We start from the raw sequence: 20004 nt of genomic DNA, 5'->3' as shown, positions 1-20004 counted from the left end.
ACTCGGTCTCCTTTGCACCATTGGTTCCAATATCAACACAGTGAAAAGGGCCAGGGACATTTTAACGTCCTTATGAAAATAGTTTGACCTCACTGACCTCTTAAAAGAAAAACACTTTGAGAACTGCTCTCCTGAAGCAAAGTAGCAACAGTTGTTCAAAGCTCTCAAAGGAAGAGCTGATGTTACTGAAGACCTGGCCCCTCAAGAGGCCAACGGTAAGGTGGTGCATGCACACGCTCTGCCCTGGGGTGCCCTTGTGGCTGAGCTGGGCTGCCTTTGGATGGTCCTTGGAGCTTTTCCATTGGTTTATGGATATGTCTTGTGCCATTTTAAATTGCTGAAATGCTGACTTGATCATTTGGTGTCTGTATTTCTCCTGTATTTACCATAATCATGTAAGACTGTGTTTGTGAAATTTAGAAAATTGCCTCTTAAATTTTGGTGTTTTTTTTTTTCTTCTTCCTCTAAAGGTAAATCTCACCTGGCTATTGTGCAGCGAGTAAACAATGAGGGAGAGGGGGATCCATTTTATGAAGTTCTGGGAATTGTCACCTTAGAAGATGTGATTGAAGAAATCATCAAATCTGAAATTCTAGATGAAACAGATTTATACAGTGAGTAACATTGAGTGTAATTTCCCAAAACCTTTGCCTTTCTTGCCACATGGCTTGTGAGTCACTCGGCACCTAGCTGCTGCCTGCCTCTGTTTCTAATTATGTGCTCCGTGTTTAGGCCGTGTGACCTGTTGGTGTATCCGTCTCCTCATCGGAGGTCCTTGTCATGTTGCGTATCAGTGTTTGTTTTTGAAAAGCCAGTTGCTTCTAACTATTGATCTAGTCGTTACTTGTCTTGAACAGAAACTTATACTCTCAGTTTTTACATTTATTTTACATGTGAAAAAGAATGGTTCTTTACTAAATTTTCATTGTACACAACTAGGAAAATTGTTTTCAGATCATTTGCTGTTTCTACTTAAGGTCATAAATTCAGGGACTTAAAAAGTGAAGGGGATTTGTTAAACGTGTAACATCAGTTTACATTTCCTTGTTCCAAAAAACTTGGGCCATGGTAGAGATAATATTTGCAAGTATAGTTTTGCTGTCACAGTAGGAGCAAAATGGGGGTATAGGAGATAGGACTAGGTGCGGTACATGATAAAAATGTGTTTTTCCCCTTCTGTGCTGCTCTGCCTTCTTTTGGAGGGTGTTAGGATGGGGAGCGGCTTGGAGTAGGGCACAGGAAAGGGAGTACTCCTGGGCTGGGCATTGAATCTGAATACTGCCTCATTAAAGTCCGTAACTGGATTGATGAACTGTGGAGCTTAAACCTCTTCTTCAACCACACTCTTAGCAAAATAACACTCTTTCAAGAGTTTTCTGATGCCAAAGATGACCTAAGGTCTGAGATATTTCAGAGTCTGAAAGGTGGGATAGACAAATAAAACATCTGAGCTGTTTGTCTTATTTGGTTTTTAAAACTTAGAGGGGGAAATGGATGTTCAAATGGCCTGGGGCACCCAGACCAAACCAGCAAAGATTTTATTCAATCCTGCTTAGAAGGGAATGTCCTCATTTTAAAATTGAGTCTTTCATGTACCCAAAAAGAATACATGTTATATTTAGCTAATGACCTGCTTATAAAAATGTATCCTATTTCCCCCTCACATCTGTATAGTTCTTAAAAAACCAGCTCCTATGTGTTTCATCCTCTGGACACTTGGAGAGTAGTCGTCAGAGATGGGAGAGCATTGCTATTTGTGTGTTTACATTCTTTTCCTCCTTCCTTACAGTGACAATCTGTTACCAAGTGTGTCTGTATATTTATGTTTCTCCCAGGGGCAGTACTCATCATAAGAAAGATAATTTAGACATTTATGAGATCTTACATTTATGCTTAAGTTAGCTTCTTTTAAAGTTTGATTTAGACTGATTTCAGGCAGAAGTACTTGACCTATTAATAGGAGTTGCAGAACCTGTAGCTTCAGGTATATTCTTGGAGTAAGAGATCAGGGATGATTACTGCCTTTGCCATTAGCAGATTATATCGGGAATTTGTATTGGTTTATACTGTCAATTCTCCAAAGAATTTGGGCCAGCAGAAAATTTTAAGTAGTGATGGCTGCTTCCCTTGGACATGCCTAGTAATCGATCTGTCTTGGCCCAGATGTGAAATGGTCAGACCAAGACAGGATTCCTGGAGCAAGCATCGGGGTCTCATATATAAGCAGGTGTTGTTCTTGCTCATTACTTTATCCAGAAAAATACTTGAAAAAAGGTCTAGACCCTTTCTACATCATGGGTTGATGTAACCTACAACCCACTAGTGCCTGTCACCTATTTGTTTGGCACTGCAAACTAAAAAATTGTTGCAAAACATCAGAAGAATAATTGTCTTGTGACATGTGAAAATTATAGGAATTCATATTTCATACCCATGGTAAACTTTCACTGGAACACAGCCATGCTGATTCTTGCTCAGCTTTTGATGAACAGCAGAGTTGAGGTGTTGCAACACAGCCTAAAATATTTATCATCTAGCCCTGGACAGGAAGTTTGCTGACCTCTATTCCAGATCACTTTCTTCATATTTGCTTGACCTTGAGGATCTCATGGTCTGGTGTAGAAATAAAAGACTGTTATTAATAAAATATATCATCCTGTGAATGTGCTCTTATTTGTCTGCTAAGGGATTCTGTTTGTGCACCTATGTTTTCTTTTCCTGCAGAGGCCCAGACACGTCCCGGGTCCTCTGTAATATGGTGACTTGCTCACTGCAGAGTAATGACACAGAGTGGCCAGAGGCTGTCTCTCCAGGTCACCTGCTCCGTTGCTGTTGGGGGCATTGTGCTTCCACCCACCCCACGTGCATGCACCGTTGCTGCTCCTGGGAGTGCTGGCTGGTACTGACTGCATGGTGTCGCTAGACACTGGGCTGATTTGATGAGGATTCTCTCACCTCCTCCCTCTCTCCATGTGGGACTTGAGCGTGTCGATGGCTTGCAATCTAGAGAGAGAACCTAACTGTGCCAATGTAGTTCCTCCTCCTCATTCAGAAGAGTCCTGCTCTAATGGGGTGCATTTCCTCACTTTTGCCCTTTCTCCTTCCTCCCTCAGCTGATAACAGAACTAAAAAGAAAGTGGCCCATCGAGAAAGAAAGCAAGACTTTTCTGCCTTTAAGCAGACTGACAGCGAGATGAAGGTTAAAATATCACCCCAGCTCCTCCTGGCCATGCACCGCTTCCTCGCCACAGGCAAGTGCCGCTGTCGCAGTGGAGTGTCTGCCAGCCCTGGAGCTGCTCTGCCACCCGCCTGGGGTGGGCACGGGTGGAGGCTGCGCCTGGGGTGATGAGTAATGCCGCTCTTGTGTTTTGTTTCTTGTTTTTTTGTTTGTTTGTTTTGTTTTGTTTTTGTTTTGTTTTGTTTTTCTTTTTAAATTCTCTCCTCTCCTGTGTTCAGTGTCGGCATGAACCCTCAGACTTTACCAGGGGTGGACCAGTAACTTAAAATTGGTCTGAAAGGTAAGGATGAACGTTAGTGCCGCACTGCATGTGAATGGTAGGCCAGGTCGTCTGCTTCCAGCCCCACCCCGGGAGAGCCAGCTGGCACCAGGGCCGCAGTGCGACCCAGCACCCTGCCTCGGGGGCTGGACAGTCGAGTGGTTCTCTCTCCAGCTTGCTTCAGAAGAACAGTTGGACATCAGTGGTAACACAGGTGCTAGGTTTTGCAAAGAAGAAAAATATTTTCAGAATGAAATCTTTATCCCTTATGGTTTGAATGAAATCAGAAATTTTCAGAACTTTGGCATGGATTTCTTGATGGCCTCTTCAAATCAGATTGTTAATTGGGCCCAGTCTGGGAGAGGCGAGTGTTCACATTGTTAAAACTTCCAGCCCAGCCTGCACTGACTGCTCCAGAGAGGTCAAGGTTGAGTGGACTTAACAGACTGACTAACCCTTCTCACATCCCCAGATGGCTCGCTAGGTGAAGGGTGAGCCCTGTTGGCCAGGGGAAGTGTGAGAAAATCTGATAGTGCACTGTGGCTTGTATAAGACGACAGCCAGCGACAGGCAGCCATGCCTTTCAGCTGCTTACAGTGCACTTGAAGTACTCTGAAGGAAGACGGGCAGCAACCACGTGGTGGAACATTACACTCTTTAAAGATCATATTTTTTTCAGATACATGGAAATGCTCAGTTTAACATTCTTTATGTGGGAAAATACTGCAAATTCATTGTTAAATGAGGAAAAAGTCAAGCTTGCAAACCGTGTGTACAGTAAGAGTATAGTTGTGTTTTTGTGTGTACACACACAAATGGCTCCAAGATGGCTCGTAGTGGTTATGAATGGCTGGTCGTTTTTATATCCTCCTCTTTATCTTTTTCTGTATTTTCCAAAATTTCCACAGTGCACTGCCTTTCCTTGTTACTACAAAAAGTCACAAGAAGCTAATACGGAATCTGTTGTTTTCAGATAGCAACTGAAAAAGCATATAAACAAGATGTCTAATTCACTCACTATTCTTTTACTGATTCTGATATTATTCTTCATCATTCAGGAGCCACAACTTAAAACCAGATGTCAAAAAGCCCAGTTTCAGAATAGCACCCTGGTTTTTATTATTCCTAAATAAGAATGATATCTTTGTAAAGACAAATCAACAGTATTTTTTTTTTTTTGAATTAGCAAATTGGAGTGCATGTCTGTGTGTGCACGCACCTTGTCTTGACTGAGTCTCCTCCTCCCTCCAGCCCGCTCTCTCAGGGGAGCTGAGTGGAGAAGGGCCATCAGCGCTGCAGCGCGGGGCCCTCACTCATGCCTGGCCGCTTCCTGACCCCGCTTCGTCCAGTGGCTGTTGGGGCAGTCAGGGAAAGGCAGACTGTTGGGGCCTGTTGAAGGGCCTCCTTTCTGGCTACCAGGGAGCCTGCTTGTGGTTGAATTTCATTTCCGTTGGTCCGAAAACTAGGGTATCTTCATAAGAACTGAAACCAGTGACAGGTTAAAAAGGAAAATTTTAAAAGGAACAACTGTGAGAATTCGGTGTTTTCTAATTTCTCCCAGGTAATCTGCCCCCGGGGCTCGCCAAACAGAAGTCTCCTTAACTCAGACTGTATCACTTTGATTCCAAGTATCCTCATTCTCTAAACACCTTAATCACTAGTGTAATTTTTTTCCATCCACTTGAAGTGTAATATCAAGTTGTGTTTATATCTATAGAAGTAGAAGCATTTAGCCCATCCCAGATGTCAGAGAAGATCCTTCTAAGGCTGCTAAAGCACCCCAATGTCATCCAGGAACTGAAGTATGATGAGAAGAACAAGAAAGCCCCCGAATACTACCTCTACCAGCGAAACAAACCTGTAGACTACTTCGTTCTCATTTTGCAGGTCAGAAGAATTATTCAATAGTTTTTTGGGCTCACTGAGCACCACCCTTCTGGTTCAGAGGAGGCGTGGTGTAGGTAAATGGGTTAACATGCTTCTCGGGTGGCCCTACGTGTGGGAGAATAACACTTCCCACTTTTCAGATTTGTGAAGTAATCCAACATGAAGCAGTGTCATTGGTTACTTTATTTTCAATACTGAGGGGCACTTGGTGATTGCTGTGGCACTGGTCAGTTGAATAGCCGTAAATTCGATATTTTGAAGAATTTGGGGAGTTGCCTGCACATATCCAGATCTTGGCCGGCCTTTTGAAATCCAAGTGTATGAGTTCTTGGGTCCTCTTTTTATCATCTTTTTCCCCCACCCATCACTAGGACTTGGTCTTAAACAGTATCCTAGCGATAACTCAATATCTCTTTCCTTAATATCACCAAGATAATCCATTTATTATTTTTTAATTCCTGGTTACTAACTAGACTCTGCCTTATAGAGGAATTGGTGTGCCTCTTAGGGTAGCAGGAGCTGAGTTGCTTCTCACTGTAGCATCACCCCCCATGTAAAGTGGGAAGGTTGATCCCTCCCATCTGGTCCTATCTATCTGGGGGACTTTGGTCTTGAGCTGACAGGAGCCCATCCTAACATCAGCTTGACTTAGTAGGGCACTGCCCCTCCCGTGGAGCCCAAGAGGAACATTACAATGAATAAAGTGTGAGTTTTGCCAACTTCTTATACCTCTTGTAGAAGACTTACTTTCCTGTTCCTATATGCAAGAAGACTGGTGCCATATTTTTTTTATTATATCCTAGATATGAATTGGAGGTATCTTCATGAGTGTATAGTTGGTACTTGTTTCATAGTTTATGTGCGTCCAGCGAGGTCCCAATTACTTACATGAATTAAGAAGATTAATATACTTGAAAATAGCTCTGATCAGGCATCTAGACATCGGAAACTCTGGACAGTGTTGTGTTCATGTGTGACCTCCCATCTGGGCAATAGCGTGGCATCTGGGACCCTAGAAAAGCCGTGGAGTAACTCACTGCTCACTGCTTTCACCTCTTCTTGTGGAGCAGTCTGTTCACAGGTGTTCCAACTCAGGAGCCTGATTCTTCTGCTAGTCTGTCTCCTTCAGCCCTTTTTCTCTGGAGGTAGACAGGCTTGAGTCTCTGACCCTCTGAGGGGCTGTCGGGAAGGAATTTTATTCAGTGCAGGAAGAGGACAAGCCATGGTGTTCTTATGAAAACTAGATGTGACCATGTCTTAAACCTAATGAAACTTTGTTTACATTAATGACACTTATTTTGAAGAAGTTTGAGGATTGATCGTGTGAATTTTCATAGTAATGTTAGAACCTCCTGTGGCTTTGAATTTCTGTTTCTGTGTAATTGGCATTGGTGAAACTGCTCTGATCACAGTTTTCTGGCTGATGGATCAAAAAACATTTTTGTGGACAAGGGACTTTGTAATCTCTGTCCATTTAATCTTCAAAGATATTTGATAAGGCACTTTTGTATATGTACTTGTATTCGAGTGCCAGATGTCACAGTAAATATTTATGTAAATGTGTGACAAGTTTGTTGAGCCAGTCGTCACGGGTTTTAGAAATAGTGTGTTGCTGGATTGAAAGACTGTATGGAGGTTTAAACTATAGAGTTTGGTGAAAATCATGTTCTCGCAGTCGTCAGTTACCTAAAGTGCCAAGAGGGTAACAAGGCGAAATACCTTAGTAGCCTTGTCAGCCTAGTGTGGGTGCCATCATTTGCAGAGTACATCCCACCCTCTCCTGTCACTGACCCAACACTGGAAATCCATGCCAGGTGACTAGGCACGTTTCTGGAGCCTAAGTCAGGAACAAGCAACTCATCTGCCTTCCGGGCCCCCATGCCAGTGAGCATGCCCTCTTCCACAGCCTCAGAAAAAAAAAACCTGTCTACTAAGGACTTGATGTTTGGATTATAATGTCAAATAAAAAGACATTGCTTTCAATTTAAATTGTAGATGAAATAAAGTCTGATGTATTCAGAGCAAACAATTTATGTAAGTTGATTAAAAGAATATCAAAAGCTAGAACTTTGAGTTTTATCTGAAAAAGTAGTGTCTTAAACTAAAATGTGTTCAGGGGTCAATAAGGGCAATGGTAAAAGCACAATATGACTTCATGCTGAAGTCACTCAGCAACAGAGAGGAACATAGTTGGGGTGAAAAATTCCCTCTCCCCTCCCCCCCCCACACATTGTTAAAAAGGAAACATACCAAGAAAAAATATTGGCATTTTAAATTACATGACCCGTAAAATGAACACAAATTTTGAGAAAATTAAATACAAAGCCAAGCAGGGAAGTAATTTTTAAAAAGTTTTATGTGATTGTTAAAAAGTAATCACTTCTCTGTCACATGTGCGGTCTAGTAAATTCAAAAAGAAATTTCATAAAACCACCTGCATAAATCATAATAAAATTAAATTAAATGTAAAAATGCACCATTGCAAAGTACTAGGTACTCTAACATCGTGATCAATTCTCTTCCAGTGGCTTACAAGTGAATGTGTAGGAAAGGGTGTAATGTGGGCTCATTGAGTTTAAAAAAGAAACCAACTCTATTCATTTTACAGAACACACACAAACACCTGAAATCTCTGGACAGTTGCTCCAACTGGTAACAGTGGTCATACCTACGGAAGAGTCTTAGAGTACTGAAAATAGGGTTGAAAGGAGATTTGAATTTCTTAAATTCAGTGTGTGCTACTTATTTAAGTAAATAATTATTTAAGAAATAGAATTTATGACAAATTAAAACCCCCAAGTAGCAGCGGTTGAGTGCTGGGTTGCAAAGCTGCCCGCAGCTCTGCAGCTCTGGTTCTATACCCAGCCACGGAGCAAGGGTCCCACATGGCACGCAGACCTCTCCTGCTGCCCACTGCTCCCCTCAGCAATGAACTTCGGTCCTTCTACCTGTTTTGCTCCCTGCTCTGGCTCTGGTGAATTCTCTTACCCTCCCGCGCTTCTGACTGTACCCAGTGCTTGTATAAATAAATAAATCTTTAAAAAAAAAAAAAAGAACAAAGCTGTAAGCTAAAAAGGAACTCAAATAATAGAGAAATTGTCATGAAAAGAAATTTTAAAATGAAAATATCAATCCATCGATAAAATTTGATTCTTATAAGATTAAAAAAAATTAGGATTCTATTAAACTAATGTGATAAAAGGAAAAGCAAAATGAGTTCCTTCCCACCCTAAAAAGGCAGCACGAATCAAAGAATTTGTAGAAAAAAATCAAAATTTTAAGGAACTCTGGGCCTCCCCAGTGGCGCAGTGGTTGAGCGCTGGGTTGCGAAGCTGCCCGCAGCCTCTGCAGCACCGGTTCGACCCCCGGCTGCTCCCCGGCCACCAGAGGAGGGTCCCACATGGCGCGCAGACCTCTCCTGCCGCCCGCTGCTCCCCTCAGCAGTGTACTTCGGTCCTTCTGCCTGCTCTGCTCCCCGCTCTGGCTCTGGTGAATTCTCTCACCCTCCCGCACTTCTGACTGTGCCCAGTGCTTGTATAAATAAATAAATAAATCTTTCAAAAAAATTTTTTTAAGGAACTCAATTTCTGTTTTATACCTATAGAACAGGATAGTTTGACAGTCAGATACATCCTTTAAGTCCAATATCAGCTTAATCTAAAATCCAGTAGTAATACCAGCCAGTCTCACTTGTCAACATTGATAGAAGATCCTGAAATAGAAGGACCAGTTAGAGAACAGAAACACACTCCAGGGGCTGGTCGCTGTGACTGTGACTGAATTAGGTTAATTGTAGGAATGCAGGGCTGGTTCGGGGTATGGACAACAAACCATAATATGCCCCACTAACAAGGAGAGCAGTGAAGCTCACAGTACTTTTCACTCATACAGACAGCAGGCAAAACTAAACATCCATTCTTGATTTTAGAAAACAACCAAACATCATCTTTTTAAAAAATCCATGGAGAATGTAAACAAAAAAAGGCAGCCTCTTTTGGGAATACGTACATACAATTCTTGGTACATGTGCTTCTAAGGAAATCATTGTTTTATAAGGCTGTGTGTGCAAATCTATTACTTTTAAAACAGCAGAAATAGTGCATGTAGACATCTAAGCTAACCAAATTGAGAGATGAGGGGTCATTGTATAGCCACAAAAGATGTAGACAGCATATACAAAAACATCAAGTGAAAAAGCCAGTGGTGCACAGTTCCTATAATGGTTACAGGCCCCGCTACTAAGAAAAATAGTTGGAGGGTGTTAGATCATGTGTATTATCTATGCAGCCACTGTCTTAGAATGAAGGATGCTTTGGTCCTTTGGGGAATCAAATGTCTAAGAAACCATGTAAAAATCATAACTCTTACACAGGCGCATAACCAAATTGATTTCAAAAAGGCTGGCTTTTTTCCTTTGCCAACTGTTTAACTCATAGAAAAGAACACATTTATTTTCTGGTATTCTTTTTTCTGGTTAATTTCATGCCTTCTGTTTGTTGTCATTTAACTATCCCATCCTTGCTCATTTTAGGGCTTTTGACATTTTAGGGGCTCTTCCCAATCCCCTTCCCGTAGAGTGAAATCTGCTCTGTGGAGGTGGAGAGTGGATCTTAGAGCACAGCCCTCGTTAATATTATACTTAATAGCATTTCACCTGCTGTCGGGTATTAAGTCCTTAATAGCCAACCTCCTCATGAAATTTTGAGTTGCAAGATCTGCATGTTCCAGGGAGTGATGGAGCCTTGATCTTGAATCAAGTATGGATAACACTCGTTTTGAAGAAAATATTACTTGTATGTCCAGCATAGAGCCTATTTTCTCTTTAATTATGCCACTTAAATATAAAACTAGGGCTTTTATATGTGAAAATAGAAAACTAGGCATCAGCTCCTTTTGCTTAGAACTCTTACATACAACTATAAACCCAAATAGATTGACAGTTGATACTAAATCCTTAATGGGCAGATAACCTTGTTTGGCTACTAGGAGGTGGGCCTGGTCCCAGTACTGTGCCTAGAGCTCTCTGCAGGCTCCCCGACTTTTGACTCTACCAGGCTCCCTATACCGGGCTGTGCTCCATGGAGCTACTTTGAATGTTTGCACAGTGTATTGTGTTATTATTTGGCCTCCCCTGAGTGTGACTGAATTATTTATTTATATCTTAAGTTCCCCTCTGCGCCTTAAGTTCTCTTTAGCCCAGTGCTTCTCGAACTTCAATGTACACACCAGTTGCCCTGGGATCTTGTTGAAATGCAGACTTGGTATTCGTAGGTCTGGTGAGGGGAGGAGCAAGGCTGAGCCTTGATGCGTCTGGGAGCAACTTCTTCCCTGTGGACACTGGCTAATGCTGGCTCAGACATAAAGTGGCAGCACATGGTTAGAAGATGGTCAAGCAGATGGACTGGACTATTGTTAATATTTGCCTATCACAGAAAATGTTTTTAAATATTTAGGAAGTAGAATGCAGAGGACTGTATTTGCAGACTCCAAAATGAAAAAGTCCTGCTAGAGCACGTCTGTGTACGGGAGGCTGGAAACCAGCCGTCTTTGTGGTGTGTCCCTCTTACTGGGACCGCCGGGCAGTCTTGTGGATGTACCTGGAGTTTGTGCCCCTGACATTTAGTCGCCTCCGCTGAATACTTGTGATGATGATTAAAAAAAACAAACAAACAAATAGAAAATGAACCCCCTCAAAACCCCCCCTGAATATTATTTCAATTTGAGAGTAAGCAGGAGCCCAAGCAGATGCTCAGTGTCCAGGGTCTGGGGAGCCTTCAGTCCCAGAGCTGGTGTCATCTGGTCATGACCCGATCACTGTTGTGGGGACTTCCATCTTGGCATAGACTCCACTGGGTCTGGTGCAGCATGAGACCAGGCAGGAGGGGGTGGGTGCTGGCTCTGTGAGAGGAGTTCTTGTAGTGCCTTCCACGGACGGGTAGGATGCTATGCGGGCACCACTCGGGAGCCTGTTTCACCTGGGACAGTGAGGCCTTTTCCTTTGTCATTTTACCAACCTGACGCTCTTGGGGAGTCTGTCCAGTCATGATCTTTTTGCCTGTATAGTAAATTGCAGAAGTGTTTCAGAAGTGAAATTGACGCATAGTGCCTTCCCTTATGAGAAGGTCGTTTAACATGCCTGCTTGGTTTTAAACCAGGGAAGCCATCTCCTCATAGAGACACCCAAACCTATGGATGGCCAGGTTTATTTGAAAAGAGTCAATTTTTGGAGCCCTTGACATGCACACATTAATTTTTTAAAAAAGTGTCTACTGGATACTTCTAGAACACACCTACCAGGAAAAACTTCAATCCTATGGAAAGGAATACAGGGTTGGCTAGTTGAAAAACATTTGAAACTATAGAACCAGGGAGAGTTAGAACTGAAAGAGCCAGAGGGATCCTTTCATCTGTTGCAGTTTCATGAATGAAGTAAAATTGGTTGAGTGCAGTGGTTCCTAAATGCTATACTTGACAAATTTTCACTGGTTTGCAAAATGGGAAAAAAGTCGCGGTGAGTTCTTCATAAAGCTGTATGTTTTCAGTTTAAAGACCTGTTTTTCTAAAATTACACATTTTCTGTATCTTGGGAGGTTAAAATATCTGGTTGGCTATGAAATGGTGGTCATAGTATGATAGCTGTATTTTTTAAAAAATTTATATTTTAGCAAACAAATATTTGGTAGTCCTCTCTTCCCAGTACTGAGGATGGGAGTGTATTTTTATCTTTTTTTTTTTCCATGAATTCTGGAAATCCATACATCTAGCAACCAGTCACCTGGTGTATCTGCCTCGCGGCCAGCTGAAGCCAGACTAGGTAGACTCCAGAAGGAAAATGGCTGATCCTTCCCTGCCTGAGAACCCATCTTGAAGGACAGAGCAGGGAGCCCCTGGAGTGGCTGCAGCCTAGAGCTTTGACCCCTTGGAAGCTGGCCCTGGAATGAGCAGGCTCATAGCTGCTGTGACGCTGGGGAAGCTTCCTGAGAGGACAGGTGCACAGAGGTGCCGGGGCCCTTATTCATCAGCAGGCTCAAAGCCACACTTGCCAAGATGCTGCCCGTTCACCATGGGAGAGCTGTGTGAAGTCCCGTGCTTGGGTGGCTCCCTGTATTCATTAGATCAGGATGCCTGGGAGTTGGAGCCAGATCTCAGTGGGTTTTTTTTTTTTTTTTTTTTAAAGTTTTTTATTTATTTGTTTGTTTGTTTATACATGCACTGGGTACAGTCAGAAGCGCGGGAGGGTGAGAGAATTCACCAGAGCCAGAGTGGGGAGCAGAGCAGGCAGAAGGACCGAAGTACACTGCTGAGGGGAGCAGCGGGCGGCAGGAGAGGTCTGCGCGCCATGTGGGACCCTCCTCCGGTGGCCGGGGAGCAGCCGGGGATCGAACCGGCGCTGCAGAGGCCGCGGGCAGCTTCGCAACCCAGCGCTCAACCGCTGCGCCACCGGGGAGGCCCATCAGTGGGTTTTTAAAAGAAATCCCCAGGTGTTTCCAGAGCACAGTACCCACTGTGTTCTCTGCCTTGGAGTTCACCAGGCAGAGGGTCTGAGCAGCAGGTGTGAGTGCTGGCCCAGGACAGCTCTGGAAAGAAGCAGAGAGGGCTGCTGTCGTTCATTCTTGTTTGGGGAGAGGCTGTTGCTCTGTAGTTCTGACAAGTGATCACAAAAGAATTGTGAGTGACATCACCTATGGGGACACAGAACATAAAAGGCCCCATCACCTGTGAAGCTGACGATCTGGGTCACTTAGAGCTCCTCAGGATGGAAGCCACTCTGAGGCTCGGGTCATGCGAGCCTTCCCAGTTCAGGTTGTGAGATGGTCCTGTGGTCACTTTCGAGATTACAATGAAAGACAGCCCTTTTCAGGTCAGGGGCCAGTCCCTGAGGACTGGGTAAGTTAACCCAGCAGGTGGATGCCATTAGGCATTGGGTTTTTATTGCTCCCCTGAGTATTGAGTCCCCTACTCTCTTAAGGGACCCATCTCCTCTGAGGTCAGTCTCTTCACCCTTGTTCCCATTTTTTCCTGCCAGCTTCTGCATCACCACCTTTCATCCCTGCCCACCCCTTTCCCCCCTCACTACTGTCTTTGGGCACCCCAGGGTCCCTAATCTTCCACAGCCTTGGCCCACCGAAGTGCTGCCCTCCGCACCCCACGTCACCTCTCCTTGTAGAGCTCCTGCCTCCTGCTCTCCTTCCCCGCAATGACTGGCTCGTCCCTTCTCTGCGGTGTGGAGAATACGCCTGAGGCCCAGTGGAGCCCTCCTCGCTGGCGCCTGTTGCTCTCCCAGCGTCCCTTGCCCTAGTTTCTGGGACGATGCAGTTGTCTGGTGGCTCTGCTTTGTCTGGCTCTCCCTTTGGTCCCACGTTCATTCTGGACCTCCCACTCTGTCCCAAGCTGCGGATGGCCTTTTCACTTTCCATTTACTCCCTCCTTCTGTTCTCCATCTCTCCTGCTTCTCTTGACCTTCCTGCTTCCATTTGACCCTTTTTGATGGATTATCTGCCTCCAAAAGGAATGTGTTCCCTCCTTCACCCCACCCAGCCCCTCCCGTAGTGCTCCTCCTCCATTTCTGATGTCCCGTTTCGCAGATCGCATCTTCGGCTGTGATTATTAACATTCCCACCCACTCCGCCTGCCGTCTCCCCAGATCACACTGGTTCCTTATCCACAGCTTCCCTCACAGCCATTTCTTCCCAGTTCTGTGACTGCTGCACTCATGGACGCTAGACTTTGTGTTCCTAAAGCCATAGCCCTCTGATCTCACTCATCTTTCATGGAGTCTAGTCTGCTCAACACAGGCGCTCCAGGCCCACCTACCACATCTTCCATGTGCTAACCCAGCCAGCCTGATGGGCTGCTGCTGCCCCCTGGACCTTCCTTCACACCCTTCCCTTCTTTGGCTCAGTCAAGACCTACTTCTCCTTGTGTTTTTCCTTCCTCCATAAAGTGTGTCTTTATAAAGAACAGGCATAATCTTCCTCTGCATTCCGGGTTGTCTTACTGGGTGTTCTTCGTGTATCTCTTCAGCCCACTCCCTCGTGTCATCTCCTTGGGCTCGCCCCTGCCTGCTGGCGCATAAGCCCTCGCGGGCTGGGTCTGTCTTCTCGCATCCCCTGCAGGACCCTGGTTGGGATCCTGCAAACCCTGTTTGTCTGCAGTTCTTACGGCTGGTGATTTAAGTTCCTTTCTTAGGAAACAGAACTGGTTGGACGTCGTAAAACCACTCTTTTCTTTGAGTGAGGGAAAACCGCAGAGAGAGACAATGAGTGGCCTCTGTAACCCGCCTAGTGTAGCCCCGTAGGCAGTGACCAAAATGAAGGTTTGTGCACCCGGGTGGCGTTGTGTGGCCTGTTGGCCAAGAGCCTGTTCCTTGCTGCGTACTCTTTCTGGGCCCCACTCTCCTGACTCCCGGGAGTGCTGATCGTGTGTCGTGGAGCTGTGAGCATTAAATGAATTGCTGAAGTTTTGTGAGTTGTTAGCACTGTTCCTTTCCAGCTTCCGTTTCGTTTGTTCACAGTAGAGAAGGCATCTAGAGGTGCCTGCTCTTTGGAGATTCAAATTATAGGTAATACGAACAATGAACCTTTCTGACCCTTGTCTTGGAAGTCAAGATGTGCAACTCGATTATGAGACTATTTCCACAGCCCTGAGCACACCCTGAGCGCTGCCGTGAAGGGTGCTGGGGACTCCTGAGGCTGCAGGGGAGCTAAGCCATCACCAGTCTGTACAGAAGAACAAACAGAACAGAAGAAGTTGTAACAAATTGGAGAAAGGAAAGGGAAGGGAAAACCTACGGGAGGCTTTATCCTCAAGGGAGGCAGCTTTAAGGTGTTTTCCCAGGATGGTGGGGGGAGCTGCTGTGGTGTTGCAGTTCGCTGGAGTCTCTGGACAACCAGCGACTGCCCTGCAAGGCGTCTGCTCAGTTGGTGGGGACACTGTGCTAGTGAGACAAGTCCCCTGTTTGTGGCCCAAAACCATATGGACCCTGAGTCCACAGTTGCACAGCTTGGGCAACTGTCTCTGGACAGCCTCTCGGGGTTTGCCCCACTGGTGGGGCAAGAGAACCATCAGCTTTCTTACTGGGAAGAATCCGGGAACTAAGGATGTTGGGAAAAGATTAAATGAACTCGCAGCAATTAAACATCCCACTTTCGCTGTCATCTTCTGCATCTCCAGCCAAGTCCAGTTTTCATAGTTACGGGGAATTAGCCTACTCCTCCGAGCGGGAGAGATTATCCGAGGCTCTGTTTCCGTGAGATTCTTGGGCAAGGAGTGCAGACAAAAGCCTGAGGAAGCACCACAACGTGTGTTGAGTTTTCAGATAAATTCATGTAATTGAACTGAAATTATTCCCCTTTTCTTTCCACAGGGGAAAGTGGAAGTAGAGGCTGGGAAAGAAGGTATGAAGTTTGAAGCCAGTGCTTTTTCCTACTATGGTGTAATGGCCCTCACAGCCTCACCAGGTGAGTTTCCTGCTCTGCCTCTAAGGGCAGAGCCATGTCTTGGGAAATAACAACCTTCTTCTACCTGCCAGGTAACGCTACTTATTTACCTTTTGAACTCTGTTGAAGTGTATATATATGCAAAAAAAACCAAAAAAAACCTGCACAAATCTTAGGTGTATACCTCCATGAATTTTCACAAATTGAATATAGCTGTGTAAACCAGTACCCAGTTGGAGACAGACTGTCCCAACCCCCCTGAACCCCACCACTACACTCCCGTTTTAGTCACTGTCCCCCTGAAATTACCCCCTCTTAAATTCTAAGCATAATCCATTTTGTTTATTGTTGGATTTTATGTAAATGCAATTGTACAGGATGTTTTATGTTGAGTTTGCTTCTTCCAGTGTGATCCTCATGACGTTCGTCTGTATTGCTGTGTGCGCTTATACTTGATTTCTTCTCGTTGCTGTGGAGTATTGTGTTGTGCGAATATGCAGTGCACATGCACTCTTTTGCTGATGAACACTGGGGCGGTTTCCACCGCAGATAGTGTGGGGCTATCTGCAGAGTGTGACTGAACAGTCTTGTTCGTGTGTGTCTTTTGTGAATGTGGGTATATATGTACCCTGGGCCGCAGTGTCCCAGGCTCTGCTCTAGTGGCGGCTGCCCAATGGCTTTCCCTAGTGGCTGTGGCCTCTCACCTGCCTGCCTGTACTTTATGAGGGTTTGGTTGTGCTGCATCTACCCATTGGCATTGCTGAGTCTTTTAAGTGTTAACTATTTGGAGGTTTTTAAATTTGCATTTTCCTGAGGATGCATGATGATGTGACTGTGTATATAGGGGATGGCCTGTTCTTAACTAGAGAGTTGGCCCATAGAGACAGACAGCTCAGGGTGGCTCTGCCATGCGCTTTTGCCTAAGTACTCTGAGTACAGGGTTCCAAGATGCCAGCGGGTGGTGTCTGTCCTAGTAGGAACGTGAACAGTTTGCTGATGCACACTGGCTCACCTCTGGGATGGCACTAGGACCATCCCTTTCTGCATTGCTTGCTTCACAGGGTGCGTGCGCTTGTGCCTGTGCCCAGGCTGGAACTGGGCTCGCAGGTAAGCAGGTGGTGGAGTGCCACCCTGTGGCCAGAATGCCAAATGACATGCTGTGTGAGTAAACTTCTTTTACAAACCTCAGGTCTAAAAATAACCCATCCTAAAAGGACACTGTCACATCTGAAAAACAGTCTCAAAAGGGAGGGGATACCTCAACACAAGTCACTGTGTGTGTCATATTCATCTGCCGCACCACACGGTTGTCTCAGAGCACCCAAGGATGCTGCAGTTAGGAAGACAGAAACATCAAGGATTCTGCCAAATTCTAAACCTACTCCCTCTCTCCCTCCCCCCCACCCCAGATGCATCTTCTTACTATCCCAGTGCAGGGTTTTGAATCACATGGGCCATTGTCCCCACAGTAAACCGTTGACCAGCACCCAGTGTGAATGGGAGCCTGACTGGTTAGCCTGACTGATTTACAACACACCTAATGAGTAGGTGTGCTGTTGTAAACTTGAAGATGATCCGTTTTTTTTGCTACGAGCAAGGAAACTGGAAGATTCTAAGCTAGTCTTGAGAAGGCCTGTGTTACAACCTCAGCTCCATCACATACGATTTCTCTGATTTTGAGAAAGGCCCTTGGTTTCCTTACTACTGAAAGGATATAGGATTACGTCTTGTGAAGAAGAAAAGAAAATGCTAAGACTTACATGAGTGTTTGTAACCTTTAAAGTACAAAAGGAAATGTACAATTAGCTGTTGAGATTGTGGCTATTGTTTGGCAGTCAGCCTCACATTAGCCCCAGGTTAACAGAACCAGATTTATAAAGTGGCTTTGAAAAGAAAGCTAGGAGGGTAAGTGGTATGATTTTCTGATTACTGGTATACTTAAAATCTAAATATTAGCCTCATTAGAAATAAATACCAGCCTAGTTCAGATTGAACTACAGATTCATGTAAGCAAGAGCAGGCCTTCAGTATAAAAAAAATCTGTGAAGTTGGATGGGAGGGGTCCTTACCTACTTTGAAGTGCTAAGGAAGAGAACTTCATTGATGGCATCTTGATTATTACAAAGGCCAGTATTTTACTTGACTCGACAATTAGATTTAGGGATTTCATACAGTCATTGAGAGATGCAATTATAGTATAGTATAGTCATCACAAGATAATAATTCTATTTATTAATATTAGTTACCTGGCAAGATCCTACAGTAATCGGTTCTCGAGACCTGCCCAGAAAACACGACTCCTGCCCTGCCATCCAGTGCAATGGGCTTTTCCATCCATTGGTGCTGCAGCTTCCTGTCTGACTAGAAAGTGCTAAGGATGACAGGTCTGCTGTGCCTGGGAGATCTGCATATGACAGTCTTTATTTACTTTGCTCTATTTTGAAATTCATCCCAAAGTATTTTAAAGCATCAGGTCACAACTGCAGTCAGACTAAGAATGTAAGTTAATTGAATCACTGCTTGCTTGTTCCAGGGATGCTGTCAGCTATGCGGAGAAAGTGTGGGGTGTTGGCACAGGCGGCTGGGGTCACACTCTAGGGGCACTCGATTAATTGACCTCCCCTTTTGTGTGGCTATTTGTGATTTAAGTCCTTAAGAATAGCACGTTTTGAGCTATAAACCCCAATTGGGTATTAATGGCTTAAGAGATTTCTAAATTAGTAAAGAAGCATGTGAACAGGATTTCTCCCGACTTCAGCCTTCTGTAGTCCTCTTCCTGGAAAGCAGGATGTGTGCTTTATTTGTTCACATAATGTCATGCAGGTGTTTGCATTTCTGGAATTGAATGTTCATATTGGTGGAACAAGTATCCATTCCTGTCCCTAATTACAGAGATCTTCTTTCTTGCCTTTTGATACAGTCTCACCCTATTTTTCTCCATTTTTCAGTTCCTTTGTCCCTGTCTCGTACCTTTGTTGTCAGCAGAACAGAGTTGTTAGCAGCAGGTTCTCCAGGTAATTCTGCATGTTTCCTTTTCATAATTCTGATTTGCCTCCCTTGACCCCACAAAAGCACGGCTGGCCGGGTCTGCGCCTTTCGTTTGGTCTAGACCCCTGTCCGTTTTTCTTTGAGCACTAAAACCTCAAGTTTCTGCGACTTAATGGTGAGCTGTCCAGGATGATGTAAGTCTGCAGCAAATGCAGAGGGTTTAGGAGCCTGCAGGGGAATCTTGGAACATGCAGTGGTGAAACATGGGAAGGAAAGACGAGTCTGACACGGGCCACCCGCACCCTGCCTGCCCCACACACACTACTGACCTGGGCGTTCGGGGCGGCAAAGAGGAGTGGCTTTGGTTTTTTCTCTGGCCTCAGCAGGCCTGGCAGGTAGAGTTTGCAGGTAGAGGCCCCGATGGACCTCCAAACCTGAGGATGCTTCTGAGAAGCACTTTCTCCCAAAGCCTGTAGAACTGAGCTTTCTGGGTCAGCAGGAAGGGACCCTCTGCAGAAGCCCGAAGCGTTTCTGCGGCTCTGGGGCTTTTCCCAGCACCTGATGAATGGGGTGCACAGATTTCAGCGCTCCATCAGGCAGGTGGCCCTGCTTCTCCTGTCTCCCTCTTGTCTTGGAGCACTGTACACATCCTAGCAGCTGCTGGCTGTTCCCTGCCGGAGAGGTGGTCATGCCTGGCTGACATGTCCAGCGGCCACAAAGAAAGGCACAGCTTTAATCTTCCTTTAATTAAAATTGTTGGGTGTTTCTTTTTTGGCAGCACCACTTTTCTGTATTTTGTTCCATACAGCTTATATTTTTAAATCTAACTGATGAAATTTGTGTTTCATAATCCAGTCTCAACAAAGCTCTAAAATGCTGATACTAGGTAAAGGAAGCAATACCTGTCTTAGAGAAAAGCTAATATTCCCTCAAATGTTTGCTCTTAAAAGCTCGGGGTGTTTGGGAGTAGGCTATGCTTTATAGGGTTGGTTGGCAGAGTATTCACATATATACACACTTATATATGTACATATATATGTTTGTATTTTTTGTATTTCATTTGCTCGCATCTGCTACCTAATTAAAATGTCGAAGATGCTGAAGTAGAGTGACTTTTGGGCAAAGCTAGTGGGAATGTCATTTGCATTTACTTTTTCTCTAGAACTTAGAGACTCCTTGGCTCTGTCCCCTCC

General features: G+C 44.8%; 1 protein-coding gene across 7 annotated transcripts in view; it reads left to right on the top strand.

The window, feature by feature from the left end:
- CNNM2 (cyclin and CBS domain divalent metal cation transport mediator 2) overlaps positions 1–20004 on the top strand; it is a 145111-nt gene that overhangs the window by 105305 nt on the left and 19802 nt on the right. For 4 of the 7 annotated variants that reach the window (XR_008549869.1, XR_008549870.1, XM_054690159.1 and 1 more), the window contains exons 2-5: positions 471–614; positions 3114–3251; positions 5215–5384; positions 15751–15844. Coding sequence is in view for 4 of the 7 variants with exons in the window: in XM_054690159.1 (XP_054546134.1) it covers positions 471–614; positions 3114–3251; positions 5215–5384; positions 15751–15844 (546 nt within the window). In the remaining 3 variants the exon portion in view is untranslated. The other 3 variants (XM_054690157.1, XM_054690160.1, XR_008549871.1) reach the window with 3 other exon arrangements.

This window comes from Talpa occidentalis, unplaced genomic scaffold (genome assembly GCF_014898055.3).
Source record: "Talpa occidentalis isolate TD23 unplaced genomic scaffold, MPIMG_talOcc4v2.1 talOcc4.8, whole genome shotgun sequence".
Classification (NCBI taxonomy): domain Eukaryota; kingdom Metazoa; phylum Chordata; class Mammalia; order Eulipotyphla; family Talpidae; genus Talpa; species Talpa occidentalis.
This window is presented reverse-complemented; position numbering and strand designations above follow the sequence as displayed.